This window comes from Eimeria necatrix, genomic scaffold, assembly GCF_000499385.1.
Source record: "Eimeria necatrix Houghton genomic scaffold, Enh_scaff37, whole genome shotgun sequence".
Classification (NCBI taxonomy): domain Eukaryota; phylum Apicomplexa; class Conoidasida; order Eucoccidiorida; family Eimeriidae; genus Eimeria; species Eimeria necatrix.
Window position 1 is genome coordinate 20,991 of NW_013654191.1, and position 23,500 is coordinate 44,490.

A 23,500-nucleotide genomic window follows, 5' to 3' on the forward strand; every position below is an offset into this window, starting at 1 on the left:
GAGGTGGACAGATGTAAGGTTTGTTGTTTAAGAATGTAGTAGGAACAGGACAAAATTTGCATATACAAAGCCGATGCAAGATGACACTAGTTGTGTGGAGCGACGAGGCGCAAGTCGCTGTCCACGCGCAGAAGATGGTCACATATCCTCATTTTTACTCGTCTACACGATGTAAATACATTACTTAGGTGCTTAAAATCATAGAATGTAGTGGACGCCAGTTAGGTTTGTTCGGTTCCAACGTCGCCGAGGGACACTACCCAGGCTAGCCCGTAAAGGCCCCCTCCAATTGTTCCTGTATTGAAGAATATATTTATCGCACCACAAAATTAATATGTTTGAAATCAATATGCCAGCATAACTATGTACACATGCAAGCTCCAGCTCCTTTCGAAAGCCTGGTCCCCTCTAAGCGGAGCCCCGCCAGGGTCACTTAATGAACTTCATGGCCTCCAGACCCCAAGTCATCTTGAAAAATATAACTAAGCGATGTAAAGATATATATTTAGCATCATTCATTGCAATTAATGCACAAGAGCTGCCCAGTGTCACTCGAACAAAGCCCGCAGACTTTCCAGTCGTGTAGAGCTCACTCACGAGGATCAATTGCTCAGCGCGTAGACGTTAGGGTTAGGGGATTCAGACTCATCCATGCCCGTCAAAGGGAAAGCAGGATGGGGCTCCGGCGGCCCCTCCGCCAGGGGAGGCCAAGGGATCCGCGGGGGAGCGCTTGCTTTATCATCGGCTTTTAAGAACCAGGAGGCAGCGCAGAGACGATTGGGTGCCGCTGCTGTTGCCCCAGCAGAAAATGCGCCATCTGCTGACTCCATGCCATTTAGCTTTTGTATCGCTGCTGTGATACCCCAACCAGGTCCTCCACCAACTTTGCCTTCCCCATCTGCTACCGCTACGGCGGCCGCAGCAGCTGCAGCCGCAGCAGCAGCGGCAGCTACTGCTGCTGCTGCAGGAGCGCCAGGCGAGGCTGTTGCCGCTGCTTCACAGGAGCAGGAAAGTGTGGACTGCATAGCTTTGTTGCTTGCTGCAGCAGAAGCAGCAGACAAACGAGCTGCAACAACAGACAGCCCTTCGAACTCCCAAGTAGGAGGGGCAGCATTCAAGTTCCCTGAAAGTTGCATATCTTCTGTCTGTAGGGAGTATAGCTGTTACAACCGTTACAAAGTCGTAAACCCCTTTAGAACAGTTGATTTCCACCGCTTAGAAGCTTTTTATGGGTAATCTTTTTAAGGAAAACTGAACTCCCGGGCTTGGCATTCAGGGAGTAGGGTCGGAGGTTAGCGATTAATTGTTTTTGCATTAGGGTCCCCGATCATGCCGGGTGGTCGTGGCCCATGGCGACGAAATATATTTTTATGCAAAGCGAAACAACCTTCTGTCCGACTCCAAGGCCAAGTCCATTGCAGACGTCAACGTGAGCATTTAGGTTTACACTTTAGGACTTAGGGTTTGGTGAATAGGGTCTAGCGGCTGGGTTTTAACACCGGAACGCCATTGTTTTGCTGTGGAGAGCATCAGTTTAGGCTAAATGCAGAACAATTCTTGGATTCAACACACAGCAGGGTTCGGGCAACACAGGAATTGGGCTGTAGGGCCTAGGTGTTTGGTATGCAGCCTGCGGATGTGGCTCGGGTAACATCTCTGTTGGTGAAGGAGTACGCGACGGCTATGAAACAAGAAAAGGCAAATGCACTAGCTGTAGCGGCACAATCTGTGCCGCCCTACGCTCAGGACCAGCAACTGGGGCAGCAACAGCAGCAGCAGCAGCCACAGCATCAGGTATCCGCTGGTGCATCAAGAAGACTAGAGTCGGGGTTACGCGAGCCCACCCTGGATCTGCTGCTTTGCCTGTGGGGCTTGCCTTGGTCTACTACTTTGTTACTTTCGCTGGAGAAAGCAGCAGTAGGAGTGGCGGTGTTCATGTTGCTAACGGCAGCAACGCCGCAAGAAGCGGCAGAGCAATTTGCTGCAGCAGAGGCACAACGACTTGCTGCTGCTCTACAGGCAGCAGAAGCCAACGACAAACAAGTTGCTGCTGAGTTAATGTGCATTAAAGACTGCAACAAGTCAGCACGTGCTGAACAGATGAGCAGTGTAGGGTGTAGGATTTAGAGTTCAGTCCTCGGGGTGTGCACGTACAGTCTTCAGGGTGTTCAGCTGATAGTCTACTAGATGGAGTGCGCTTGCTCTTGGGATTTAGAATAGAAACCACTGCCGTATTAAGAGATTTGAATATGGGTGTACGGCTCACAGCTCAACGCGCACGGTGTAAGGGCTGTCTGAACAGGAAACACAAGGAAGACCCTGAACTGCTCCTGGGCCGTCTTGTTGCTGCTGCGGAAGAGGTCAGCAAACAGCGCAATGCGTACAAACGCTTTGTGGAGACGATGCCTGTGCTGTGCTTTGCTGCGCTGCAACGCGAAGCAGGAGCAGCCGCAGCAGCAGCAGAGGCTGCTGCTGCCGCAACGGCACAAGCAACTGCAGCTTCAGCTGGCAGCTCGGGCCCAACAAAGAGTGGCACGCAGCAGCAGCTTCAGCAGCAGCAGAAACGACAGGGAGGCAAGAAAGAGGCCGCTGAGGGGGCTGCAGTTGAAGCGGCCCCTACCCAGAACCTTTCACAAGCGAATCCTCGGAAAGAAGATCTCCAGTATGCAGCTTGGTTTTCTTAGCTTCGCCGCGTCTGCCTGTCTTTTGCTTTTGTGTTTTGCGCTCCTTCTTTCTTTTCCAGTGCCGCCTCTCCATGTTCTGTGCCCATGTTTCTTTCGCCTGCAGCTTTTCTTTGAGCTATGGCCCGTTGCTTCCTTTGCCTCAAGTAAGGGGCGCTGAGTGACACTGCTGCTCCGTTCAGGCTATACACGTCCCTGGCAAATTCTGTAGCCTATGAGGAAACATCTGTGGCTCTACTTCTGCACTGTCTGCTACAGCAGGCAGCCGCAAACGCAGCAGCCAGGTACTCCGTACCTCCACGCAGAGGCCAGCAGCTCTTCGTGCTGAGGTGCTGCAGCTACCAACGGTACTGCTGCAGCTGCTTGTGTTGCTGCTGCTGCAGTCTTTGCAGCAGATGACGCTGCTGATTCTTTCCTCGTTGTATTTGGTGCTGGAACGTCTTTTCCCCCGTTTCATCTGCTGCTGTAGTCTACATCGCCACTGCGGCCGCTACTGTATTGGCCTTTTGCAGGCGCCGAGAATTAGCTGCAGCTTCGCTCCCCGAGAAAAGTGGGAAAGAGGAGGCGCAGCAGCAACTTCAGCAGCAGGAAGGGCAGAACACACAGCAGCAGCAGCAGCCGCAGCAGCAAGAACAACCACAGCAGGATGCACACCAAGAGCAGGAAGCGCAGCAAGAGGCTGCTGGCTGTAGCATCAATTGCGGGACAGAGCCAAATAGCCTTGAGGCCGCAGCAGCTAAAATAGAGTCGATCGAAGCGTCTATTCCCACTGCCTATTTGCAGCAGCTAAAACTCTATACGAGAGCGCCTTTGCGGCAGTAGGTGAACATATGCCCAGCTCCCTCTCGTCTTTTGCTTTTTCCACGGCCATGCCATATCTGCTTTCGTTGCTGTTGCAGCTGCCGCACGTGCTGTTAAACCTTTTCTGACACCTGCGATTGCTGGAGCTGGTAATTATGTGCGTGGTGCTGCTGCTGTTCCTCCAGCTGGTGCTGCAGCTGCTGCCCACGCTAATGCGGCTCTTGCTGTCGCTTATGCTGCGGGTGCTGCTTGCACTTGTGTTTCCGCAGCCCCAGCTGCTACTGCGGTTGCATATGGAATGGCTGAATCACTTCTTATTTATACTTCGGTTGCTCGATCTGCGGATACTTCCTTATTTGCCACCGCTGCTGCTGCCATGCTGCAGGTTGGCGCTGCAGTGCCGCGCGTATTCCTTTTTTCCGGATCTGTGTGAGGCTCAAGTGGAGCATTTGCTTCAGTTGCTCTCTTTCGAGAATCTGCTGGCTGCTGTAGGTGGGGGTGCTCAAGTGGGTTGCCTGGCTAGCTGCTGGTGCGTGCGAGAGACGATCCCACGAGATCGCTTTGCGCACTTCTTGGGTTATGTTTTACGATCACGAAAGTACACCCTTGAGGGTACAGTCAACAAGAGGACTGGTCACCTTCTACTGGCTGTGTTTCACCGGTACGAATAAATGAGCAGACCATGCATAGCGTTCAACTCACTGCCAGCTTCAATACTTGTATTTTTCTATACCTAAATACTCATCTACATGCGTATCCGTATATTCGTATCAATACATCTGTCTATATATACTTGAATAAATACGTTTATATACATACGCATATGTGAGTACACTTGCATAACACATGGCACATGAATAGATAGAGGCGTGCGCATTTACACGCAAATATGCACTCACACAAGAACACATGTAAAGAGTAGCATATCTGCACAGCAGCATATATGCTTGGCTGGGGAGATTCAAATAGATGCACGCGATCGTCACATTTCAAGTCTTTGCTGCTGCAGTCAAAACGCGTCCAGCCTTCCCCAACCTCTCGCCAACATTACCACCACCGCCACCTCTGGCAGTCCGATCACAACAGTCACAGCAAACTCTAGCAGCCCCAGAACAGCCATCGGCACCAAAAAAGGCTGCAGCACCTGGAATGACTCTTGGCGCAGCACATGCACATTCCCCTTACAAGGATTTAGAGAGTGGCGGCGTTTTTTGAAGGCAGAAGAGGCGCCCGAAGGTCTCTGCTGCCTCGTCGACTTGCCTCCAGAAAGACATGGAAGCCCCCGCAGCGACGAGATGTACGTACACTTGAGCCCCACAGTCATTCTGGTTTCTGCAAAATATGCAGTTGGCGCCGCTGTGGGATCCCAGTGCGTCTCATTTGCTGCTGAAGACGCCGACACGCAACCCAGCAGGCCCCTGCCCAAGCTTGTATTCAGTGAGCGACTCACGTCTTAAAAGCTTCAGTAGATATCTTGAGCCCTTGTTCTTGACGAACAGCATGGTGCGTTGACAGGAAAGATATACGAACAGCGTACGAATCGCTTGCTGCTGCAGGAAGGGGACCTGCAGCTGCTGCTGCGGCGGCTGCTGAGGCTGAGGCAGCAGCTGCAGCAGCAGCAGCAGCAGAAGCCGCAGCGCGTCCAGTCCCGACGAAAGAGTGGAGGGAGTTCCGAGTCCTGCTACCGGGTGCTTGCTGCTCTTTGAAAGCGGACCCTTGTCTTCTCGACAGTTGCAGCAACTGGACGACTGCCATATCTGCCATTTGCCAGAAGCAGCGGCAGCAGCAGGAATCGGACGAGGCGCGTTCAATGCCATCTTTAGAGACTTTAGATAGGGCTAGGGAATTCGTCGCTGGTGCTGGGCAGAATCTGCAGGGGAAATTTTATCTTTTCTCAGCAGAGTTAACGGAAGGTCACCGACTCGTCGTAAGGCTTTCCGTTTCTTCTCTCTTGCGGCTGCACCAGCAGCAACAACAAAATACTTCAGCAAAAGCGAGCGACGCAAGTCCTGAGCAGCTACAGAAAGAGCAGGAGGAGGAAAAGGAGAAGCAGCAACAACAGACACAGCAACAGCAGCAGCAGGCAGAGCAGCAATTTCTAGAAAAGCAGCAGCAATTGCACGAAACAATAAGGCCTCAAGAAATAAGGAGAAAATCAGATATTCCTTTAGAAGTTATTGTAGAGATATCCAGCCCCTCTGGTGAGCCGCTGATGGCGCTGCTGCTTCCCTTTCCCTTCACACCACAGTACCTTTCTCCCCCTTCGTCTGCTATTTTCTCAACGCTTGCCATTGCCACTCCCTTTGCAACTATTTACCCTGTCACTGCAGCCCTCGGTTTCGCTTCTGCATCTGTGGAGGCAGCAAACGATACATTTTTCATGTTTTTTCTGCTGCTTCTGCTGCTTCTGCTCAGGCCGCTTGCTACAGATTTCGTCCGACGGCTCTTTGTGGGAACGAAATCCGCACTATTTGTCCCGTCAAATCTCTATCTCGTCTCCCTCCGCAGAATCTGCCGTGCAGCAGCAAACAGAAACAGTTGCAGCAGCAGCAGCAGCAGCAGCCACTACAATAGGTTTGAGCTCCGTAGCGGCAGCAGCAGGTGCTGCCGCTGTTGCTGTGGGCGCAGCAACAAACGCAGGCTCAGCCGCAATAGCAACAGCTGCAGCATCGGCAGGTGTTCCCGCACCAAGTACAGCGCCTACTGCACTAACGGCAGCGGCAGCCGCAGCAGAGTTAGCGGCAGAATGCGGTCCTTGTCCAAGCCTCAGGCTAGGTCGTGGTCGGCTCTGGTTTGGCTGCCCTGAGGATTTGGAGCTGCAGCGGCGACTGCTGCCATGCGGCGCTGTTGTTCGTCAAACTCTCTCAGGGAGGGTAGAGGTAATGCTGCCAGTAAGTCACGGCTCACTCGCTGTTGCCATTGCTACTTCGGACGCTCCTGGAGTTGATTCTGCTCTTCTTGCCCTTTCGTTGCCCGCTACTGTCCTCATGTCTCTCTTCTAAGGGTCCTTTGTCCTCTCGGTGCCATCTCTGCTTTTGCCGCAGAACGGGGATTTCGTGTCCCGCGTGCCCCTTCACTCTGAGTTTGCCGCTCGGTGCAGCTTGGGTTTTATTCCTCCTTTTCTTGTGAACTTGTATTCTCTCTATGAAACATTGCCTCCACGAGCAGCACAGGAACCGCTGAAGCTTCCTGCACATGTACTCAGCGACCCCTTCAACACTGGTGAGAGCAACAAAGAAGCAGCGGCAAGAAGAAACACAGCGGCATTAGCAACACCAGCAATGGTAACGACAGCACCAAGAAGCTGCGGCAGTAGCAGTAGCTCTAGCAGTGGTGACCCAACTAGCAATTTGAGCACCAAAAGTAGGGAAAGCTGGCGTATATCGAGCAACGTTTGCAACAACAGAATTACTGCTGTTCGTAGTGGATCAAGGGGCAGTTTCAGCCATAGTAGCAGTAGTGAGGCAGTGGTACCAAGGAAGACGCCACTGGATTAGGTGCACTGATCACAGAAGCGGCAGTTACAGCAACACTAGCTGCAGCAGGAGTGGTGTCATTCTCGCCATTTCCACTGTAGATATGCGGGCGCCACCCTTTTCGCTCATAGAAAGGAAGCCGTCAACTTTATTTGAGCAAAATATCAAGCAAACTCAAATTATTTCACTTTGACAATGTATAAGTTGCTACGTAGATAGGGCAAACTTTTGGCGATTTTGTACTCATTATGTTTATACAATAAATAGGCAGAGACGACCAGGGCTTGCCAGGCCACTGGCTAACATGCGCATCGGACGGCAGGAGGTTCGGGAGGTTTCGAATAAATTCCTGTGAGATGGCACACGCGACTAACTGAATTGTATTACATCGACAATCAAACCAAAAGCAGTGATACATCCAACGAAAGTAGTGAAGCTTTCTTATGAGAAAGCATAGTGTGATGCAAGATGAACTGCAAAAAGCATGTGCACTACAGAGACACAATCATTTGTGCTTTGTCTGCCATCAGCTACTCCAAGGAAATTTTTAGTCTTCTCTCGCCCTTCATATTCCTGCTTGTTGATGATGCTTCCTCCGTGTTTTTACTGCTACTGCTGCCACTACCACTCTGCTGTTACTGCTGCTTCAACAGAGTGTGTCGCTCCTGCTTTCTGCCGGAGGTGGAAGGGGCAGCCATAGGCTGCAGCCATTTAAAAGAAAGAACCTGCTACTGTCCATGCAGCTACTGTTACACCTTGCTTGCTGTTCTTTTCGCCAACACCACTGCCATTGTTGCTGTTCATATTTTCTATGTGTAGGTGGAAGCTCAGACTTGTTTGACGTGGGGGCCATAGAGGGTCTCAGTGACCTTCTATCTCTCGTGAATTCCAGTGCAGAAAAGCCATTTTCATCAGCAGCAGCAGCACCAACACCAATAGGAGTACCAGGAGCGACGGCATCAGCACCAGGAACAACAGCAGCAGCACAAGTAGCACCACCAAGGGAATGGAGGCAGTATGATTTATCTCCGAGTTCATTTGCTGCCACAGTGGAGGGAAGCAGAGGCCTCCTCTTCTCTTTTGCTTCTTCTCAAGTGCAAACGGTCACTTCTGTTTTCAACAGCAAAACGAAAATGCCAATGCGAGCGCAGACACGGACACATGTAAGACAGCAGCACCAACAGTACACTAGCAGCTGCCTGGTAGCACTAAGAAGCGGCGTAGGTTCCCAGGCTTACTCTTCAAGGCATAAGCTTCATGTACTACGACATAAAATTCTCATCTTGACCCTCTACTTATTCTAGGGAAACCTTCACTGCTGCTACTGCTGTTTCTCTGAGAGCATCTGCGGGTTCACGAATTGATTGTTGGCGGCCGCATATATTTCAGCTACACGACTGACTTCTATCTGTGTCATTGCTACTGTTCCTGTTGTTTTTGGTGTTGCTATTGCTACAGGAAAAGACCATTCTATTTCCTGATGGAACTCAAATCAAGAGCGAGCAACACGATGGCAGTTCAAAGCTCGCAGTGGAGCACCCCGACAAAACAAGGCTTTGCGTCGTTATGAAGCAAGCTTCTCCACCAGCACTTGCTGCGCCAGCTGCTGGCGAAGCAGCAGCAACGCAAGCAGCATCAGGAGCATTCCAACCGGAAACATCAGATGCTTCCGTTGCGCAGAACGCACGGGCAGACGGGAGAGTATCAGCTGCCGCAGCAGCAGAATTTGCTGCAGAAACTAGTGCTTCTGCGGCCAGGGGCACAGCAAACCTCTCTGCAAACGACGAAACTGACGAGGCCTTCGCCGCTGAGGCAACTCTTGGAAGCAGCGTTAAGCTTCTCATTAGGTGATTTGCTGCCCTGTTTCTGCTTCTGTTGTTTCTACCGTGTATCCCTGCTGTAACTCCTCGCAAGGAGTCACGTATGTGCAGTAGTAGCTGCCACAGCAACAGATTCTGCAGCAGAAACTGCTGTTCCTGCTGTCAGGAGCCAAGGGCCCAGCAAGCCTCTTTGCACATACTGCTTACACTGCAAGCTGTACACGAGGGGGCAGATTGTTATAGTGTTTTATTTTATGCCGTGTTTTTCAGAAAGAATAGCAGAGGAGCTGTTGTCGTCAAAATCCAACAAAAGGAAGGGGCCGACTTCACTGTTGATCCCTTCGCGAATGTGCGCTGCCGCTTATACTGCTGCCGTTTCTTCTGGTGCTGGACAAGCTTGTGTTGCCACATGGCTTGTAACTCTCACTGCGGCATATAAAGGCGGCTAGTGGTGGTGCTTTGTTTGCTGCCGCAGGTCACTGTGCAGGCTCCGCCTTCGACAAACATTGAAGGTCCACCGACTTTTTTTCCATTGCTGATACTGCTGTTCCTGCTGCCTTGAATAGTGCTATATTTGCTGCTACTGTTGCCAATTCTGTTGCCGCTGCTGTTGCCGTCAACGGAGAATGCAGTTCTGTATCTGGCCTTGTTAGCTAGCTTGCGCCCTTTGCTGCTGCCCATTCTACTGTTGCTCATGCTGCTACTGCTGCTACTGCTGCTGTTGCTGCTTCTGCTGTAGACGACGCCGTGTCCGTGGTATTTTCTCTTCCTACTGGAGAAACGTTTGGCCTAAGAGGGGAAGAGGAAGTCTGCCGCGTGGGGTAGGGGCACGAAACATTATTGCTGCCCCTCTTGCTGCTGCTGTTGCTGGTCTTGCCGCTGCTCCTGCTATTGCATCTGTTGCTACATCTGTTATCGTTTGGACCGATATTCAAGCACATCTACTCCGAGGGACTGCATGCGTTGGCTATGCTACTGCTGCTTCGGTTGCCGATGTTCGGCAGCTGTCAAAGATCTGAACACAAAACCAGTGGCCGTTCCCTGCTACTCTTTTGTTGCTACTCAATTTCGCAAAGTTTTAATCGCCGCTGCGGATGCCTTTACTTCTATTGCTGCTGCTGCTCCTAGTGCTTTCATTGCTTCGACTGCTTTTGCTGTTGCTAATGCTGCTCCCTCTGCTCTCATTGATACTCTTGGCGTTGCATTGCTTGATAGGAAGTGTGAAAAATTGTTGGTGCCTCTGGCGCTATTGCTGTTGTTTCTGGTGCTTTTGTTGCTGCTGCTGATGTTGCAATTGTGACTGTTGGTACTGCTGCAGTTGCTGTGGTTCCTGCTGCTTTAGGCCAGATGGAGTGCTTCATGGAAGAGAAGGAGAGGCTTTAGACGCTAGTGAAACTACTCTCGGATCTGGTGGCGCCGCTGCAGCAAAGTTGGTAACGGCATCAGCAACAGCAGCAGCAGCTGGAACTCCAGCAAGAGAACCACCACCAGGAGCAGCGATCGTGTGGCCTCCTCGTCTATTTGCCGTTTGCGGAGCGTCAGGAAACGCAGAGGAGCTTCTCACTCTACAGTCTGTCTCGTTTTTCCCGTTTGTTTTTCTTCGGGAGCCCTGACGTGCTTCCGTTTTTGCACTTCTTCGCCTGTTCACCTTTGCCATCACCAAATACTTCTCCATTACTTTTCTCTGCAACTAGTTTTCGCTTTGCCTCACTTCGGTTTGTTTCGCGTAACTGAAGTTTTTGCGCCCATCTGTTTATTTGATGCGTGCATGATCTTTGTTTAATGCCTATTAAAGAGTTTGGTCTTACAGTACTTTATTTTTCTCACGTGAATCCACCTTTTGTCCTATGCGCTGCAACTATATCCCGTCCTCCCACAAAGATTTCAGACGTCTTCCATGCTGGTGCGCCTGCTGTTGCTTCTACACTAAGTAAAGCATCTGCTATTGCATATTCTGCTGCTGCGGCTATTGCTCACTGACCCTGCTGCTTTCGTTGCCGCATCTGCTGTTGCTGCCGCAGAGATTTTGAGAGTTTGAAAGCTGGTACAGAAAATGATACTGGAATGTACTGGGAAGGTCCTTGTGAATTTGATGGAATAGCTGAATTCGAACTTGTGCACATCAAGCCAAAACGGGACAAGAGCTCCTACAGAGTCACACCATTCCCGCAACCGCTGGTAACTGCTGCTGCTGGGCGTGCTCCCGCAAGAAGTGTTACACATGCCGCTACATATAGCACTGCCCAATCTGCAGTTGCCTCCTTTGTAATTGGCCATGTGTCGCTGCCACTGCTGAGCTCCGGGTCGTGTTGCTAATGACTCTTTTGACTTGTGCTGATGTGACGTTTTTGTTCGTTAGTTGCTGGTATGTCGCTGCGGTTGCTGCTGTTGCTGCTGCTGTTCTGCGTCTCCCTATCTTTGTGCCCATTCACCAGCTTTTGAATTGTCTGTTCCACCTTTGCATTCTGATGGCCTTTCCCTGAAACAGCAGCAAGTGGAGCTCCCGCTACTGCTGCAGTTTGTGCTGCTGCTTTCGTGGCGTGTCCTTTTACCGCCGCATCAGTTTTCTTTTGTGTGTTTCCTTTTGTTGTTGAAGGAGGAGGACTCCCTACCTTTGTGGCAGCAGTTCAAAGCAAACAACTGCGACGGCACGGCTGCAGCAGAAGAACTGCAAGCTGTCACATTCACCAGGTACCTCCTGGCGCGCTCAAAAGTGCTGGGGTCTAGCCTCAATAGTTTACGGTGGAGCAGCTGAACTTGGCATCTGCGGTTTACTATCCAGTACTTCGGTTGGGGAACGAACTTCAGTGCAGAGCTCTTTAGATTTGAAGCCGTACAAGCCTCGCAATGCACCCGTGAACAAAAGTCCGACCCGGCCCGCTGGCTAGACTGCTTGTCTGCTCTTGTCAGGAATCAATATATCCATTGTGCTGCATTTGGCATCAAGAATTCATGATAAATGGCTTGGGGCTTAGGATACAACTTGCGCGGCTGAGGGTATTTTGTGCAGACACTTCCGGGTGCACCCGCGTGCGAGTCCCCAAGAGATTAAGCGAATAGAGCGCTCCTACGGGGCCTACGTGAGCTGGGAATCATCCACAGGAAACTGCGTGCAGCATATGCAGGCAACTGGAGAGAGAAGGAGGCAAACAGAAGGTGCGTGGACAGCCGATTCACGTGAATGACACGCACACAATCACCCCCGAAGTAACAGCAACAACAGAAACAGCGAGAGCTGCGCCAAAAGCTGGGAAAGAACTCCCCACAACAATAGTGTTTCAGAGAAAGCGTAACACAGTAACAACTGCATAGGCAGCTGCAAGCAGCAGCATATGCAGCAGAAGCGCAAGCAGCAGCTGCTGTGTTCGTCCATCGGCTAAGGCGCTTTAGGTAAAGTGCCTTAGGGGACCCAAGGAAGCCCGAAAACCTCTTTTGCTTTTCTGGCACTGGCTTTGTCTACAACTAGTCTTTTTACTTCAAGTACATTTTTTGTAATTCAGCATTCAAATTCGGACGCATTCTAGCTAAATGAACGACATAGCTCAAAGGAGACAAAAGATACATCTGTTTACGAGCCATAAGAAAAAGCCCGACATCTCTGCTCCCCGATGAAATTGTTCGTGTCTATGCTGCTGCTGCTGCTGTTGCTGATGCTGGTGCTGGTGGACAGGTGGGGGTGTCTACGGAGCTCGCGCTTCTGTTGCCTCGCGAGGATCTCTCGCGCCTTTGCCGGGTCGACTGCAACCCGAACTCAGTGCGCTGATTTACAGAAGTAACCATATTGCTAAAATGCAAAGGTTCGACATCTTTTGCAATTTTCGTTGCTGCTCTGTTGCTGTGATTGCTGAGAATGTTGTTGAGGTTGTTGGCAGTGGAGGTGCAAGTGCTGGCGCTGCAACAGACTCTGCTGCTAGTATTCTTGCTAATGCTGGTTCTTGCAAATGTTGATGGTAGAAAAATAGCACACGAAAAAGAAAAAATAGAACACTGGAAGAAGTAGGATAAAAAGCAGAGAAACGTAAGGGCTCGGTAAAAAGGCGCAGAAAGGGATAGAGCAGATGCACTTGGACAAACAGACAGAAATTTGGGACTGGACAGAAAAACCAGTAGAAAGGCAAGTAGATACATTAATATGTTCTTTCACAGTCAGCTAAATATAAACATATCGACATAGAAACGTAGATGAATAGATTGGTAAATAGATATACAGGTACGTGTATTGGCTTGCCGATGAAGAAGTTAATAGACAGACGCAGAGGAAGAGAAAAACGAAACAAAACCAACACAAGAAATGAGGCCAGCGTTAAAGACAAGCACTTAGGGAGAAGGCCAAACAGCGCAGTCATGAGTCACTCAATAAGACAGATGTAAAAAAAAGAAGACAGACGAAAGGGGTAGCAACTCGCCCGCGTACCAGCGCTGGAACCGCGTATTCGGGTCCAACAGCAGTAGCAGCAGCAGCAGCAAAAGCTATACCTCCGTTTATTTACTGCACCGCATCAAAAGGAAAAATCTTGTATTAAAAAGAGAAAAATGAATGAGGCTGTTGTTGCCTCTAAGAGCTTTGCCACAGCATTTAATGCTTTTGAGAATGCTGCTACAGGTACACGTACCGTAAGGCCATCAGCACTCACTTTGTTGCTACCCTGTGCTACGCCTACCTGAGCTTTTTTCAAAGAGTTAAACGCTGCGCCCTAAATCGTAGACCCTCCATATATCTCATAATGTCTGGCACCATATGTAGCAGGAAAGTGCAGCAGTGTGAACTCGGTGACCGACGTAAATTCAATGAGAGCTCGAGAATAGTCCCGTGTCACTTTTGAATGCCTCTTCAGGGAGGGGCGTCTTGAGGCTGTGGATCGCTTTACCATTCCAATGATGCAGCGGCAAAGGGAGCCAGAACAACAGCAGCAGCAGGAAATGCACCACCTGGATGGAAAAGAGCTACAAAGTAAATATTCTGGGTGTGCTAATGCCTTGGCGGCCGCTACGATGAGAGCTGCCTGTGCAAGGCGAGCAGCAGCTGGTGCGGAAGATGCTGCGGCTGTAGCGGCGGCAGTAGCTGCATCAAACGAGGCAGCTGCAGGAACAGCCGCTGCCTCATTAAACGAAGAAGACAGAAGGACTGGACAGGAAGGGATCCCTGCATCTGAACTAGGGGACATATACACAGCAGCAGCAGCAACAACGAGTGCTGCTGCCCTTGGAGATGCGCTGAATGCAGCAGTGTCTCAGACGCTCATAGAGATTCTCCCACGAGAACGTGCGCCATACAAAATTGAACTCCTCAGGTCTAAGCTTCAAGGAATAAAACCTAAACCCTTAGCCATCAAATATGCCCGGGCACGTTAGTCTTAAAGCCTATAAATATGAAAGCCTAAGGCTTGGACGTTGCTGGGAAATCGCAGGTTGCCTGAGGGTTCCTTCTCTAGAAGAAGACAGGTGGCACCCTTTGGGTCATTTGAGTTACTGTCCTGATCGGCAAGCACGCTTCGAACCCCCTGAAGAGCTGACAAACGGCCAACAGCATCAGCAGCGGCAACAGCAGCCGCAGCAGAAGCAGGCCCTAAAGAGTTCCGCAGTTCGGCAAGTTACCTCTGCTTCCAGCTCCCCGAAACGACTGACAGGAAATGTAAAAGTTGGAACGGACAAATAGGAAAATGCTGCTGCTCTCGCTGCCGTCGCTTTTGTTGCTGGTGTCGATGTCCGTGTTACAGTGTGAACTGAACATGCTGTTGGTAAAGGCGTTGCCGCTGTTAGTGAAAATCCCGTCGCTGCTGTCTCCAAGCAATCCCCAAGGATGCTGCTGATTCCGACACAGTTTGTGGTATTGCTGCTGCTTATTTCCGCCGCGGAGGCAGCGGCAGTTGCAGCTGTGGCCTTCGCATCCTGCTGCAGCACCACCAACAACCGTGGCAGCAGCTACATTAGCCATAAAAACTATTCGGCAAGTGCGCAAGCCACATGCCACTGCTTCGACTGTTACTGCAGGCTGACCCTAAACCAACTGATCCAGAGGTGCTTCACCAAGGATCCCTTGAGATATCCCCTCGGACAGTTGACTTCGGCATCATCTCTCTGGAGTCAGTTTACTTTCGCCACGTCTCAGCTAAATTGCTCGGGACGCACAGCAGCAGAGTCTGCGCTAAGATAAAGGACCTACAGGGGCCTCCAGGGGTCATAGTCAAAGTAATTAACGGGACGCCGGGTCAGGTAAGAGAGCACTGCTGCTGCTGCTCTTGACTGGCGCTTCAGCGGGTGGAACAGCTGCTGGTTCCTCTGCCAGTGTAAGGAATGCGCTGCCGCTAAACAGTGAAGGCCTTGCTATTGCTGGTTCTGTTTCTGTTCCTGCTGCTGCGGCTGTTACTGCCGCTGCTGTTGTTGCAGGTGGCTGTTGGCCTCCACTGGCGATGTCAGCTGCGGCTGGAGACGCCCGCGCTTTGTGAGGCCCTCAGCGGGCTTCCCATCCCCATAACAGCCTTCCTATCCATCTCAACCCAGTTTTGTGAGATGTCAGTGCCCATTAAGGCATTACTTAGTACGCATAGCGACCAAGGGAGCTCCTAGTAAGGTTCGGGCCGTAAACAAGCAAGCGTCCCCTATCTTTTTGGAGTCCCTCCACCTTAAGTAAACGTCCCCATGGAAACAGCGCCTTTACATGCGCAAAACGTGGATGCCCGCATACGTACAGAAAGCCTAAGGCTTAAAGTACAGGGTTCATATTGCAGAAACTAGAATGTAGGGTTGAGAGGTCACGGTCCAGCGATATTGCTCAGGGTTTAGTTCTGCCAGCACAGCATTTGTTTGCACTTTACTGCCGACCCAGTGCATCTAGTACTGTTCGTGCTTCCCCATATTTTGACGTTCCTCTGTTCTTGCCTCCACCAAGTCTCTCCATCTGCCTTTTCCTTCTGTTTTTCCATACGAATATCTCCTTTTCCTGTTTCTTTCTGTCTCCGTCTATCCCTGCTTGTGCCTCTGGTTTGTCTCTGCTCTTTTTTTCATTCGTGCCTCTCTGTTATGTCACTTTCGCCATTTTCTTTTTGTTTACCTTCTCTGTGTTCCATTAGCCCCGTTAGTTCTCTTTCCTCCTTTTAAGATATTGATTTTAGAATGCCAAAGATAGTTGTGATTATGCTGTTCTTTCCAAATATTGGTAAACGAAAGTACACAAAAGTACACATGCACACACAGGTACGCACGTCTACACTCACTCCAATGTGTGGGACGCCAACAAATGGTGTACTGTGCATGCATGCTTGCATTCCTGCATGCGTGGATAGCCTATTAGTCGCTCTTGAATAGACGTTTACCTTAGCAATCGCAAGGCAAGAATATCCGCCAATACAGATAATCGTACGTCCCTTAAAGAGCACCGCTCAACATCTGTGGACGTGTAGAACAAGCATACATACGTGTACAGCAATGCACACATACTTGAATTCGTTGAGCAATTATTCATGTGGAGACGTTAGATGCACTCGCGCTTGTTACTGTATTTACATTTTGTCTGTATTTTTGGATACACTTGTGTCTAGTAAATCTGCCTACACTACACAGCTCTGAACAAGAGAACGTCCATGTATGTGTAGCTGCGCTTATATGCATGCACCTATCTACCTGGTCAGGAAACGAGGCCCCGCCCCAAAAATCACAGGCATAATCACCCGCCTGACTAGAACCATAGGCACAAAAAGAAAAAACCAACGCCTTGAAGTCTGAATGAGACAATATATCGGTTATATGTACAGTGAAGATGAATATCTATACAGGAACAGCCTGCTGGCTCACAGTTGCTCTTGTTCAGCAATGGGATTGGCGTGTATTTGGGTGCTGAGAATTTTGATCTCACTTAAGGGCCTGTTTTTTTTGCCCGTGGGCACCTTTTCTATTTTGTCTAAAGTGTCTAACCCGTCAATCAAACGGCCAAAGACAGTATATACCCCGTTTAAGTGGGGCTGACGAGAATAAGTAATGAAGAACTGAGAGCCATTCGTGTTGGGAGCCCCCTGGTTTGCCATGGACAAAACGCCCCGGCGGTCGTGCTGCAGAAACAATCATAAATGGGGTGGCACAATGACTCTTGCATATATTATATATGGCCAGTGACTAGGTAGCGGTGTGCAGACACAACACCTGCACGTAGATAATGGTTGGAAGTAAGAGCGAGAAAAACAAAAACAAAGGCACCGAGAGACACACAAATAAGGTAACAAAAAAAAACAGAGAGACAGAAACGCGCACAGGCAGACCGACAGTGAAAGCCAGTCGAAAAAAAGGAACACAGAGAGGAAAAGTGGCAAATGCATGGGTACAATGGTGACAGAAGCAACGCCAGCTACAGAGCCAGATAATGATTCGTGAGTTGGGACTTGAGTTAAGCAAGGGACAACGAATGGAAAGAAGGAAAAGCAAAACAAGTGAGCGGGGGGAAATAAAAAACAATACTGTACGTAACTTCTCTTCGAGCCAGCTCAACTTCAGCTTGGGAACTCTGACAGCCAGTATCACTATGCACTGCCTGCGTATCTGCACTTGTACTAGAGAATTGAATTTACCGATAAGCTGGCTAATCAAACGCATGCAGAAGTGAATAATCTTTTCTATGATCACCGCATGAGCTAGCCAGTTGTCTGCTTACTTTTAAAGTGGCAACAAACTCGTCTTCAAAGAAGCCACCGTAGATGGACTGGCCGCCTTTGCCAGTGTTTGTAGGGTCTCCCATTTGCACTGCGAACCCCTTTATATTTCTGCAATGCAGCGAAGCAGAAGAGTGAAGAAGGTGCACAGACTGCGGGGCTGCCTTACATTAGAAGAACCAACACTCATTAGGAATAAATGGGTGCAACGACCAGCAAAAGAAGGAATGACAAAAGCCGCATAAACAACTACAAAAATGGGGTATAATGAGCAGCCACAGAAAAACTGAGAAAGAATCAAAGAGCCAAACACATATGCAGAAGCGGACGCAGCGTGAAGACAGTGAAAGATACGGGCAAAAACCGAGAGGAAAAGAGAAACAAATATCGGTGCCGCTTTGTATCCGTGTCTGCTTTCTCTGGGCGGCGTCTCATCGCTCTCTCTCCTGCCGCTACTTCTTTCGTGTTCCATGCTTACAAATACGTGGAGAAACGGGTAGACGTGGAAAAAAAGGAGAAGTCAAGCCGACACAAATGGGCAGGACAACATACAGGCAGCTGGCGTCAGAAAACGACGAAGACCTAGAGCACCGCAACCTACCTCGTTACAATACAGCCATCGTACGAGTTCGAAGCGCAAAGAGCCAAAAAATTCTGCACATCGCAGAAAAACCGGCGGCATTAGCAACAGCAGCAGCACCAAAAAGAGGAGTGCATGCATGCCTCAGTAACGTACGAAGCAGCAGCAGCGACACAGTGGTACGTGCAGTAGCAGCTGCGACACCACGTGCACACAAGGAAGGGAAGGCTAAGAGAAGCAGCAGGTAGTGCAATAGTTATGCAGACAGCGCAGGAGTACATATTTACCTAGCAGCAACTGCAGCCTGAACACCAGCAAAAACGGCAGCAGCAAAAGGTACTCACCTTGCAGGTTCGCGGCGTTTGCTGGCAGAAGAGCTCTACCTTCAAATCGCCGAGGTTTGTTTTAAGCGTAACAGACATCTTCCTGCTGCTCGTGCTGTTGCAGCTCCCAGCTTCCGCGGTCGCTGCTGTTAACCAGGGGAGGCAGCGGCGCCAATGGCCTTCAGGCCTTTCCGTTTCCTATTAATGTCAGCACAGCTTAGGACCACAGCAGCAGCAGCCAGCGCAGCAACGGCGCGAATAACAACAACAGAACGAAGGTCGGCAGCACATCCAATTCGTTGCTGCAGAGTTCATGCGGAAGGCCCAAACGTTGTCGGGGTTGAAACGATACCTTAACAGTGACATATTTGGGAACATGAAGAGGGAAACGGTGGGGAACTGTAGCAGCAGCTCACTGGGGGCCCCTTTCGGGACTCTGCAGCTGGGAGTCGTTCGGGGCTTCCTGCAGGGGCCCCCATGATGCGTTATGGAAGAAGAGGCCTTCGGCTGTAACTCTAGCATGCAAATATACGCCTTTTAAGGTAACCTAATGAATATCGAAGATTCTGCGACTCCTTCGTGCTCCCGATTACAACGCAGACGCAGCAGCAACAGCTGCAGGAGCATCGTTTGACTCTCAAGCGGCTGCTGCTGCAACGGTTGGTTCTGTAGCATGCAGGTAGAATTATCCGTGCTGGAGCTGCTGCGGAGCAAGGCTATCAGAGTTCTGCCAGTGGGGGCTGACGGGACCCTGGTTCCTTGCTGGCAACCAGCGGCAGCACTGGCAGCTGAACAAGCAGCAACTAGCGAGGCGCAGGAGAGGCTGCTTTTGCTGCCTCTGTTGCGCAGAGTCCCGGGCGCCTCCCTGGAATATCCCATCCCTCGAAGACAGCCAGGGGAACCGCCAGTGTATCTTTCAGTGCAATTGGACTCATGCGCGGATACGACAGCAACTGATCTGTGGGGCCCTGCTTGTGGCTTGCTGCTGTGCTATTTACTGCAGCATCAGGAGGCTCTTCAGCTGCAGCAGCGGCAGGTGCTAGAGCTCGGCTGCGGCTTGGGGGCGCCTAGCAGCCTCTGCTGCCTGCTGGGAGCACCATGGGTCCTTCCAACTGACTGCGATTCTGCTGCTTTGTCTCTGACGAGGTGTAACTTGTCGCTGTCAGCTGCACTGCACTCATTCATATTCCCTATTCCGGCCAGTGCAAGTGCTTCTGGCGGAGCAGCAGAGGCGTTGGCGGCAGCTGCTGTGCGACTGTTGGAACGGATACGCAGTAAGAAGCAGCAACAGCAGCAACAGAATCAGGAGCAGCATGAAGGCGTGTTTTCTGTGTCAGACATTCTATGCGAGCTAGGAGATTCCCCTCGAGCCACCGCAGGTCCCCTCAAATGGAGTGAAGACGCCTCGGAGGTGCGGCAGCAACTGCTCCAGTTGCAACAGCAGCGACAGCACCGACAGGACCGGACTGCAGAGATTCGGCCCTGTGTTAACTTGGTGGTGGCATCGGATGTGCTCTATTCAGACAAGGCCGCAGCGGCCCTTGCGTGCACTATACACACTGTTGCAGGAGTTGCTGCTGAATGTAGGTGGTCCCATTGCCATGGGAAGGTCCCTGCTCATAGGGAGGCTGGCGACCGCAGGGTCTCACATAGTGGAAAGAGTGCAGTGGGAAGTGTTCCTGGTTTCCTTTGTTTGATTAGTCATCAGGTACGGCATGCGGTGTATGCACACCAGGGTCAGTTAGCTCGCGAAGGAGCTGACTCTGCTTTGCAGAGTTTCATTAGCAATTTCGAAACTTTGCAGACAGACGCAAAAGGGCTTGCCGCTACATATGCGCGCAAACCTCTAAGAAAGGAGCAACCCGGCAGTGAACAAGCAGCAGCAGCAGCAAACGCACCAGCAGAGGCAGAAAAAAGCGACTCCCCTGTGCAACTGTACGTGCGCATTATCGAGGAACACGAACAGGAACTTCCACGAGGCGCTTGGGAGCCCCCTGAGGGGAACTTCAAGGACCGCGGTGGCGTTGAAATGACACAAAAAGGAGACAGCTGTTTGCCTGAGGGCAGCGTATGTCTGCTGGCCATCGCATCAGACCCTGAGCAACTCCTGCAGCTACCCCCAGCTGCTGGCTCTGCTACAAAGAGTTTATGCTCAATAACGAAGCTGCAACGAACTAGCTAGACGCTGGCAGCTGGAACTCACTAGAAAGTGACACCTATGGCTAATTTCCTTGGCGGGGCAAGCCGCTCGTCTTTCCCGTATCTGAAGCGGCCCGGGGGATTGCCAGTTCATGCAACTCCTTCGTTCGCATGTTAGCTCTACTATGGCTAAGTAGCTCGTGGCTCCTTATCTAACGCAAGCCAGCTCCTTGCATCCTCATTTGCCCTCTTCATCGCTGTTCCGCCCCAATACCTCCGCCCGTACTTTTGTTTGCCTGCACCCATTAGCTTAGCGTCTACCACGGTTAGCAGTGCCAAGTGCCACGCCAACAGGCACAAAAGACACAACCAGAGAAAAGAGATAGTGCACGGCACACAATGCGAGGAAGAGAGGCATGCTGTACGCCATCGGGCTGATGGAGCAAGAACGACAGTAAGGAAAACAAAGGTGCACGCCAAGGCGATCAGATACACACAAAACTAAGAGCAACAGGACGGCGGAATCAGAAGGCACGATAAACGAACGCAATGCACGGCGGGACACACAGCAACAGAAATCACCGAAAGGCCTCCGCCTTTGATTCACTGCTGGTAGTCAGCAGCAACGGCACCCTGCTACAAGGGATGCTACCTGTCTGGTTCTCTGTCCAGCTAACTACACTAGCTACAAGGATGCGAGGTTGGTGCTGGGTTAGGCTTGAGAAGTCTTCATCCACGGGGTAGGTGTCTGACTGGATGGACGAATGCACAGGGGGGCAGCCTGGCCCGTGGCTGTATGGCTGGCTCTCTCAAAAGCCATCTCACTGGATAGGTAAGAAACCGATTAGCTGGTTACCTAAAACCATGGCGAGCCATCTGGTCAGTTAGGCAGCGGGAGACACCGTTGGCCAGCCATTTGACTGGTCACCTACTTACCCACCTTCCACTCTACGCAGCTGTTTGAATAGATAAGAGCTCGTAAACAAGAATGATAAGGGGCAACACCATCAGAAGCAGCCACAAACAACATGGCAGCAGGTGCCGCGCTGAGAACCCACAGATTTGAAGCTCGCTGTTATCTCCTCGAGCGACCCTGAGATTGCAGTAATGGCAGCAACAGATCGCGTGCTGTAAGCGCATGCAGTCGCAGTTGCAGGTCAGAATAAGTAAATATCGCGCACGCCGCAGTAGAACTACAAGCTGCTGCGCCGGCACTCCGCATAGCGGCAGCAGCGAAGCCGGCACCGGCGGAGCAGCAGCAGCAGGAGTAGCAGTTGCCCTCACCAAGTTCCTTGCCTCAAAAGAGCCCAGAGCCCCGGAGTGTCTGGGTCCCTTTCTTCATGCATTGGTGACGAATAAGCTTCGAAGAGTCTGCAACAAGAAGACCCACGTCCGCTGGGCGGATGTACACCATAGCAGTGCAAATCACTTGTGGCTGCCAACGGAGTGCACTACACAGCAGTAGGGGGCAGCTGAATTTCCAGGGATAGAATTGGCAGCAGCACAAGCAGAAATACAGGGGAAAAACGACAGAAAACAAGCTAAATGGACACCTTAAAAAATGCAGGCACCGGGAGCATGTATGGCTCTACCCTTGGGCCAGATGCAATGCAGCCCCTGAAAGCAGCATCCGCAGCAGCGGAAACAAAAAAGCCAGGAACAAAGCGAGCAGCAACAGCAGCATACCTCTGCGACCGAAAGGAAGAAACTGCCAGCCGAGAGGGCGAATCACCGAGAAGGCGCTCCGTGTAGTTTGTTCGCAGCGGGGCCCTCACTCTGCAACAACAGTAGCAGCAGCAGCATTTAAACGCTGCAGCCGACAGTGGCGCCCGTCCAGGCCATGCAGCAGCAGTAGCAGTATCACTGACCCGTCGTCTCCCATGGCTTCCCCGCCTGTTGGCGCGAGAGCATAGTGGTGGCCTTCCGTATCTGCTGCTGCTATTGCTACTGCAGTGTTTGTTGGCGCCTGGAAAGAAGTGGCAGAAGCGCCAAAACGCGCTTCCGCCAGTTGCCTCTGCCTTTCCCGGTTCGCTGCATTTTCCATCGCAAGCCGGTCAAACTCCTCCTGCTGCAACCTACGAGCCAGCTCCACGCCAATCTGCAAAAGCAATAGCAGTAACAGTAAGCGGCTCAGCAGTCCAATCACGTTAACATCCGTCACGCCCCTGTTGCAAATCTATCAGATCTGTCGCCTGCTGCTCCAGTGAAAGACGGCAACAATGCGGCACAAAACTCAACTACAGCGATGCCAGCAGCAGCAGCTCTGCTGGCACGACAGCAGCAGTAATTACTATCATGCACCTGTTCTTCCCTCTGCCGCTGAATCAGTTCCGCCTCGGCTGCCTCTCGCAGCAAGCGCTCGGCGTACCGCTGGTGGTGCAGTTGGCGGTAAGCAGCCAGGTCTGCCGCTGCATCAGCTTCTGGTGCTGCGTCTGCTGCTGCATTTGCTGCTGCCGCCTCTGGTGGCGGGCCTGCTACAACTCCTGCTGAGCCTTTTGAGACGCAGCCCTCCCCTGAAGGCCCCGAAGGGTACTCTGCGTAGGTGGATGCTTGAGAAGCTGCTGCTGGTATTGCTTCTGCTGCTGGTGCCGTTTCCGCTGCTACCGGCGCAGGCACAGTTGTTGCTGCAGCGGGACCTGCTCGGGTCGCCGCGGTAACCGTGGGGAGCTCCCCAAGCCCAGCAACATTATCCTGCCCTTCATACATAGTGACGTGAGGGTGTCAGACTTCAATACAGAAGCGCCGCTTCCCTACCCTTGTGTTCTTGGTGCGGCTCCTGTTGCTACTGTTGCTGTTGCCGCTACTTTTGCTGAAGTCCTTTCTGCTGCCATTCAACGCAGTCATCGGCGACACAGGAAAAATTGCCGCCGCTTGCTTAAGCGATTCCGGCTGTTCCTGCTGTCCTACTGCCGGTGCCGTTCCTACCACGGCCTTAAGCGTCCAGAGGAGTGTCACTTAAAAGCACTTGGGCGGTAGTGCATACACTGCAAAGCACTCGCTCTTGATTCGCTGCAACGCAGCTGGATAGACCTCAGATGGGC

At 51.4% G+C, this 23,500-nt stretch overlaps 4 protein-coding genes across 4 annotated transcripts; 2 read left to right on the forward strand and 2 right to left on the reverse strand.

The window, feature by feature from the left end:
- Positions 1-651: 651 nt before the first annotated feature.
- Positions 652-15,224, forward strand: ENH_00048670 (hypothetical protein, conserved; the record flags this gene model as incomplete). Its single annotated transcript, XM_013581127.1, has 25 exons — positions 652-1,098; positions 1,319-1,429; positions 1,630-2,081; positions 2,216-2,662; positions 2,864-2,965; positions 3,194-3,499; positions 3,868-4,143; positions 4,492-4,919; positions 4,982-5,683; positions 5,898-6,373; positions 6,527-6,704; positions 7,778-8,121; positions 8,417-8,805; positions 9,049-9,127; positions 9,254-9,290; positions 9,518-9,599; positions 10,121-10,207; positions 10,800-10,956; positions 11,375-11,469; positions 11,789-11,934; positions 12,449-12,575; positions 13,614-14,041; positions 14,187-14,410; positions 14,770-14,986; positions 15,166-15,224. The coding sequence occupies 25 exons, from the start codon at positions 652-654 to the stop codon at positions 15,222-15,224; spliced, it is 6,396 nt and encodes a 2,131-aa protein (XP_013436581.1).
- Positions 15,225-16,565: 1,341 nt separating this feature from the next.
- On the reverse strand, positions 16,566-18,419 carry ENH_00048680 (cyclophilin, putative; the record flags this gene model as incomplete). The annotated part of the gene is made up of 4 exons (XM_013581128.1): positions 16,566-16,823; positions 17,420-17,528; positions 18,019-18,071; positions 18,342-18,419. The coding sequence occupies 4 exons, from the start codon at positions 18,417-18,419 to the stop codon at positions 16,566-16,568; spliced, it is 498 nt and encodes a 165-aa protein (XP_013436582.1).
- Positions 18,420-18,993: 574 nt separating this feature from the next.
- On the forward strand, positions 18,994-20,502 carry ENH_00048690 (hypothetical protein, conserved; the record flags this gene model as incomplete). The annotated part of the gene is made up of 1 exon (XM_013581129.1): positions 18,994-20,502. One exon carries the CDS (start codon positions 18,994-18,996, stop codon positions 20,500-20,502), a length of 1,509 nt encoding a protein of 502 aa, XP_013436583.1.
- Positions 20,503-21,407: 905 nt separating this feature from the next.
- Positions 21,408-23,165, reverse strand: ENH_00048700 (hypothetical protein, conserved; the record flags this gene model as incomplete). Its single annotated transcript, XM_013581130.1, has 5 exons — positions 21,408-21,552; positions 21,744-21,830; positions 22,146-22,235; positions 22,328-22,557; positions 22,761-23,165. The coding sequence occupies 5 exons, from the start codon at positions 23,163-23,165 to the stop codon at positions 21,408-21,410; spliced, it is 957 nt and encodes a 318-aa protein (XP_013436584.1).
- Positions 23,166-23,500: the final 335 nt, after the last annotated feature.